Source organism: Pocillopora verrucosa, chromosome 8, assembly GCF_036669915.1.
Source record: "Pocillopora verrucosa isolate sample1 chromosome 8, ASM3666991v2, whole genome shotgun sequence".
NCBI classification, from domain to species: domain Eukaryota; kingdom Metazoa; phylum Cnidaria; class Anthozoa; order Scleractinia; family Pocilloporidae; genus Pocillopora; species Pocillopora verrucosa.
This window is the reverse complement of record NC_089319.1, coordinates 22324994-22331943: the sequence shown is the minus strand read 5'-3', so window position 1 is coordinate 22331943 and position 6950 is coordinate 22324994. Positions and strand designations below refer to the sequence as shown.

At 38.8% G+C, this 6950-nt stretch overlaps 1 protein-coding gene across 1 annotated transcript; it reads right to left on the bottom strand.

Moving 5' to 3' along the window:
* Positions 1-776: 776 nt before the first annotated feature.
* Positions 777-5996, bottom strand: LOC131778345 (IQ domain-containing protein K-like). The gene is made up of 7 exons (XM_059094762.2): positions 5576-5996; positions 3749-3846; positions 3539-3591; positions 2828-2905; positions 2427-2511; positions 1797-1853; positions 777-1294 (listed from the first exon to the last, which is right to left on the bottom strand). The coding sequence occupies exons 1-7, from the start codon at positions 5928-5930 to the stop codon at positions 1205-1207; spliced, it is 816 nt and encodes a 271-aa protein (XP_058950745.1). The 5' UTR covers positions 5931-5996; the 3' UTR covers positions 777-1204.
* Between the last annotated feature and the right edge of the window lie 954 nt (positions 5997-6950).

Here is a 6950-nt window from a genome sequence, read left to right as displayed (position 1 = left end):
ACGCGTGCGCTCAAATGTTTAATAAACAGCTTTCACAACCTGCCTAGGTTGCACGAGATGAAACTGCTTGGTTTGGAAAAAAGACAATGCAATATTACCGCACCTTGCATAAGATGGAAGATTATTTTTTGTACCTAAATCGCAGCAACAAGATTACAATAACTGCTTCCGGACAACATGTACCTGGTTTCTGTGCGCTTCTATGCTAATTTTTCAAGTTCACTATGTTCAATCAAGAATTAGTGGCCTTGAAATCTAGTCGAGATAATAGAATCTGTGAAAAGTCCATTGACACTCGTTGGTAAATATGGACGTCATGAACGAATGATTGTGATCTTACAACAGGCAATTTCCAAAATAAGTATTGCAAGAGCTTCAGGAGATGATCAGACACACGGGTTATACTACGGGGACACAAGAAACTTTTTTCATTATCACTAGTAACATGAATGATAATAGAGTTGTGTAGTTTCGTACCAGGTTGGCCGACGGCTCTCAAAACAATGTTTCGCAACCTTCACAGTTTCGCAACTTTCGCGTGACTAGCGTGAACCAAGAGTTTCTTCATCCTGTCAATCACAACTCAATCGGCCAATCAAGAACTGGAAGCAAAAGCATGGCTTTTAGTTGCCTTTCCTGCAGTAGACCGTGCGTGGTTCTAGTTTCTTTTACCATTTTGTCCAAAATTTGGGGTGCCAGCCCGAAAAATTCCCCATGCCGACTTCGCCATTTGACAGCATTACGTAATCAGTTTTTGACAAGGATACCCACATGGCTCATATTTTAGACCGGCTTTAATTTCAACAAACTATCGAATTAAATTGGCAAGAAACAAACTATATTATGAACTCTGACTAAAAGAGCGGCCCTCGAATCTGGTTTAACTCCTTACACCCTAACATCAATATCCATAATCTTTGTCCTACATTCTCTCTTCCACTAACAAGAAGAGTACGTTTCAAGATCAAAGCTTCTTAGGGTCGATTTATATTTAAAGATCACTTATTCACAACAACAAACTGACTTTTTCTTTCAAGTTACTACTATGGGTGGTAACCGTATAAAATTACAGTATCAGGTAGTTCATATTTTCATCGTTTTGGCACTTGCAACGAACAAGTTCGATGGCGAAATAAATATTTCCCTTCATAAGAACTGCTCTTTGTAAAGGTATCTTGTTCTGTACAAAATATCGAAGAAATAATTAATCAGCTTTCTTTTCTTCTTCGTCTCCATCCTCCACTGGATGCTTCTTCCAGAAGTCTTCCACTTTTAAGAAAATGTCGACAGCTTCCTAGAGCGAAAGTTAACAAAAAAACCAAATTCAGAGTCGACAGAGAAATTGAAACAAGAGGGAGGCCCACGTAATAACAATAATAACATCACTTCGATGGCGCTTATACATTGCTGTTCTAAGCGCTTTACAATAATTTTCAAAAGTTAGAGCTAATACTAAAATCTAATTACTAATAACTGCTCCTACTTAATCTGGCACTCAGCATGCGGTCGAAGGGAAGGATGTGTTTCCACGCACGGGCAGAACTTTCTGAAAGCGTTGGCAGCACCAAGCAAGCGGAAATCGGATAAACAGGAATTATAACTCAAGAGGGGGAGTGGACGTAGTAGCAGATGGGAGATTAATAAAGCCTAGGAGCTCGATGGGGAGGAGAAATTACGACCACAAAAAATTCCCCTACTATCGCATCGTTTGGTATCGCGCTTCGTTTTACTAACTGAACGCCTGGAACAGGCTAAATATGTTTTAGTTAAGAGTGCTCTCTCTCAAAATCTCTTACATTTCTCATTTCTTTCTGGTACTCTCTTAACTCTTGAACCTCTGGATGTTTGCGCACCTGTGGATTAAAAAGAGACTGTATTAAGACCTTTACTGCAACCTTTGCTACAAGGGCACGTTATAACTTCTCCGCACTAGGTTATAGCGTTAACAGATCAGTGGGTGTAGAAGCCATCGGTACTGAGAAAATTCAACAAAACCAGCTGGCAAGAAAAATAGTTTCCTAGGCTAATTAACCCTTTACACTCTAAGATCAACGTGCCTATTCTCCATGTTGTTGTCTAAACATTCCTAAGGTGCCAACGAAGAGAATTTGTTGAACGATCCAAACCTTCGTTAGTTGGTGATCATTTGCCTTACTCTTGTGACCTTAATAAGTGATTCAGGGGTGATATTGTGAGGAGAAATTAGATGCTGGTCACTTTGAAGGGTCAAACGGTTAAGGATAAAAGAAAAGCATCAGTACATGTTTGTTTTCCAAACCGTAGTACGAGTTCTTATCATATTCTTAGGTTGAAAAAAGGTCAGCCTCTATCGAGACATTTCAGTTTTTGGCATTCAAAACGAGATGATTTATTGCATTTCTGATATTTCTAGGTAAAGGAAAATTATAGAAATTGCAAAGTTTCACCAGATATCCTCTGAAGAATGACTGAATGATGATCGCGGCCTCCTCATCGCTGAGAAGCAAAGACAATGGTAAAGGAGGGCGAGGACTACAAGAATAAAACAAAGAGAGAAAAAAATAGTTTACTTCTTAAAAAAGACAAGGGCTGTCCATAGTCACAAGCTAAAATTAGATTAAGTTTTACAATCATCATAGCTTATTACTGCAGGAGCTTATCCTGGTTTCCACGCCATGAAACAGCGAGAGCCATTTCTACTTCTCTTGGACTGGACACCAGTCTGATGCAGGTGAAATCCACCCCCTGTTCCTAGTATCTAGTCACTTCTAGGCACTGCAACTATTGCAATTAGCTCTGAGTTAATCATTGATTACATTAAGTCATTTGAGATACTAAGATAACTTACTTCTCTGCCAGTATTGTTTGCACAAAAGGAATGTCTTCCAGTACTACATTAGATCTATCCTTGTATCTGGGATTGTTCCTGCGCACAAGAGAGAAGGTACATTATCCTTCTCTTCAGTGATCTGTGTTGCAGCTCAGAAGATAGAATGACCTGAAACTTCCCTAGCTATAGGATGTACTTATTGTGTCTCACATATACTACAGCTTGTATGAGACATGTATGGGTTAAAAGGTACCACTTATATGGCTGAATCACTTCCTATCTCAGCTGCAACTTGTTTTCGCATTAGTTGGCTTGGCTGAGTGAATAGCACTTATGTTGATCAGAGATCTAACAGCTGCATCCTAATGGAATAATTAAGGAAAATTCAGTCTAGAAAGGACAGAAATAAAGGGATTTGACCACAACATTTTGTGCAACTTTAAACTCCCTTTCACTTCAATTGTTTCTTGCTGTCCAACTTACACCACCTGGGTTTTTGAAGATGTCAATTATTGCTCTGTCAATTCTCTGCATAGTAAAACTTCATATTTGCTTTCCTGTTGACATGATGCTTGAGAGAAATGGTTTCTCTGTAATTTATTTCTCTGCAAAGCCAGGTAACCTATCATGAATCTTCAGTCCTCATCTCTGAGTCTAAATTGCCTTTATTCCAAAATCAGAACTGTAATTAATATATAATATTATATTATAATTATGCAATCTGCTAACCTGAACAAGAACTCCGTCAAAAAATCACATGCATTAAACTTTGTTCTTCTCCTCTATGGAAAAAGTATAGAATAAAGAATAAATCAGACCAGAGAGACAGCTTAACATTTCCTAAACATTCCTCATGCTCTGTCCTTCTAGAGTAAAATATACAGAGGACACGCACATCAACATACATAACCCTAAAAGTAATTTAAATGAAAAACAAACCTCAAACACTTTGTTCTCTTTGGCAGCTATCAGCATTTGCTCAATTGCTGGTAAAAGAACTGGAAACATATAAGCATCTAGGTATTCTCTGGGACTGCCTGTAATGGTGAAAATCACAAATGAGAAACATAATTACCTTTTTTCTAAGATGGGTTGCAGTATGAGGAAAGGCAACCTCTGCAAACTGGTATGAAAATTTTCTTACAAAATACTCATGCACTGTCATTTTCAACTGTAAAAATTTGCCTCATTCTCCTCAGTTGATTTGACCTTGAGAAATGACAATGACACGCAAATCTCTAATACAAACTCCAGCCTAACTGTTCACTCCAGTGACAAGCACTGCAGTTGGCGGTTTAATTTATCATGTAATATCACCCAAGGTGTCTCTTTTTTTTGGCAGCCTCAAATTTGATTTCTGATGACCATTTTATAACTTCAGCTCCCCAGATGGCGACTTGCAGAAAAGTCAAGAATGGAACTAGGCACTACCCTTCGTGCAGCTGCTCCTTACCTTCCAGAAGAAAATTGGAAAAGGCACTTCTCAATTTTATTTTGGAGGGTAGGAGGCAGCTGTACACAGGCTACCTTGCAATGTAAGTATTTCCATTCCAAAATCCTTACATTGTAAAGCATTTTCATTTATGCTCCTCAATAAGATATACACCTTCATTGCAAATGAGTATAAACACACATGCTAGAGAGAGCCCCCTCCTCTAGGAAAAAAAGTTCTATTTTGAAAATCTCATTTTCTTCTCCTTTTCTCTCTTTTCCTTTGATATTCCTCCTTTCCCTTCTCATTGATCTTTTTAAATGTGTACCAGGTGAGCTGTCTCTATTCTCTTCCGCTGTATACCCAGTAATGCCAATGAAAACACAAAGTTCTATGAAAGGTTTGAAGATTGGAGTCTTGAAAGTGATTACCTTAGAAAACACCTGATTTATAATGAGGAAATGTGATAAAAGAGGCTTTTGAAACTATAACTTAAAATGCATCACCTACTGTAACTTTCATTGGCTTTCCAGGTGTTGTAGTTTAAAAGATATAAGGAAACACATCAAACAGTAGTTGTGTGAGGCAGTGGAAAGAAACCAAAAACACTGGTGTGGAGGAAATTATAGCTTGATTTCCACACAATTGAGGACTTCATTAAACATACAGTTCTTGGATAATGAAAACAATGGTGAAAGCAGTAGATTACCTTTGGGACTACAGTGTTGATTTAGAATAGTTTAGGGCTTTATAGAAATCTTTAAGAAATTATTCAAAATCCATTAGTGTGGCTTCCAGCATCTGTGGCATCCTTTGATGCATGATAGAAAGTTCATCTCCTGATTTCTAAATAACCCCATACTTCATTGAAAGACAGTACACCATGGCCTAATGTTTGCTTCACTGGACTCAGCCAAGAAGTGAAGGTTTGAGACCTGGCCAGGTCAAAGTGTTCTGTTCTTGGGCAAAATAGGTACTGGCCAATAGTGTTAGGAAGCCTGATAAAATGCTTTCCTGCAGTAGACTGGCATCCTATCCAGTGGGGAGTACTAATTAGTTGCTTCATGCTACTTAGAAACTGGTATAAGCTCTGGCTGGGTGGGCCAGAGGGCTCGAGAACAGACATAACTTTTAGAATACATCATTAACACATGCAGTTCAATGACAAAAGAAAATAATGAAAAAAAGGAAATTTAGCTTTGAGACATGAGCATTGCTTTAGAATAGCATGGGGTTACACAGATATCTTTCCCTTTTTCTTCAAAATTAATTGGGATGAACCTCTAGTACCGTACTTATTCTTATGAATGTCCCCTGCCTTATCTACTACTCACATTCTTTGGGATGAGGTAAAGGTACAGATTCTTGTTTTGGAGGCGCAACTGGTTTTCTATCCAACAAAACATAACCAAAAGTTGCGGGATGATTGATGGAGGCATCAAATTCGGGAAACATTGAGGATCTTGTCGACGTGCCATCTTCTCCTTCGCGAATTTCAGCAACAGAATCGGAAAGTTTTTGTCCGTAGCGACCAAAAAATACTGGTGAACTTTTAGCAGCATCGTAACTACTTCCAACAGATAATTGTTCCTCCTCTGAATAGTCCCGTTTGCTGCTATTTCTTGCTGCATTGAGTTCCAGCATTTCACTGAATATAGAAGAAGACGGGCTACATGGTGCCGCGTACATTTTGAGGAAGAATAATCGACGATTTTCCAAACAAATTTTAGTTTATGCTTCGTCCGCCATTTTTCTTCAAGGTTGTCAATGGTAACTGCCGCTGCTCATGGTTCTTCCCCTGCTCACGGGCACAGTTCTGCTTTACACGCGCTGAGTAAGGTCTTCCATTATTCCATTTCTCCACCACAACAAAAATACATAAGAAAGTCAAATAGTTGGATAAATAAATGAATAAATAGATAAATAAATCATTAATCAGGTGGGGAATAAAAATAGCGCCGAAGCACTAGTCTACCTAGGTACACCACCCAGTAAATTAACATCTGAGGGAGTGTTGATGGTGACACTAAATTCTTGAGGTTTCAAAAGGGAAACTATCTAAACTTATTGGCTGCCGACTCGTTATTAGTGAACTTAGCTCCGCAAGCTGTCGCTGATACTTAAGTTCACTGGAATATGAAATAAGAAAAAGAATATAACATTGATTTCATGATTGTTGACAGAGGTCCTTTAAAGTTAGGGCTGCAGAGGAGCACATGCATCTAGCACTTCCCCCTTCTCCCTCACCCCCTCCCCCCGGGCCCTCAGCTACGCCTTTGTCTTAACGTGAAATATCTCCCTTTTCCTGACTAAATTTGATAAACTTTCAATAAAACTTACCCTCAAAGCAGAACCTATGCACCACTGGACGCCACTCTTCCCCTCATAATGATTAGTTCGGTGTATAATTCATACATCAAGACAATATCGGGCTTATATGTGGTTATGAGCAAGAAGAAGCTTGACGAAAGAAGCGTAGAGCATCACAGTGCCTTAAATCTTAATGCGAGAGATTACGAGGCAACAAGCAGGGTAACAAGCCAGGGTGATAGTAGGCTAAATTGGTAAGTAACCTTCGAAAGATCAAATTGAACCACGTGTATGCTGCTAATTGATAACTGTAAGGTGTTCTTTTATTTCTTCTGCACTGATTACCGTAGTAATACAACTATCTGGATATCTAGTACGACAGGTATACTGTAAAAACAA

Bases quoted from the DNA above. Each gene is read 5' to 3' on its own strand.
- LOC131778345 (XM_059094762.2), bottom strand. From the start codon at position 5,930: ATGTACGCGGCACCATGTAGCCCGTCTTCTTCTATATTCAGTGAAATG. The intron at 1,854-2,426 runs GTGAAACTTTGC...TTTAATCCACAG, and splicing joins CATTCTTCAGAGGATATCTG to GTGCGCAAACATCCAGAGGT. The intron at 1,295-1,796 runs GTAAGAGATTTT...CTTTCGCTCTAG, and splicing joins ACCAGAAAGAAATGAGAAAT to GAAGCTGTCGACATTTTCTT.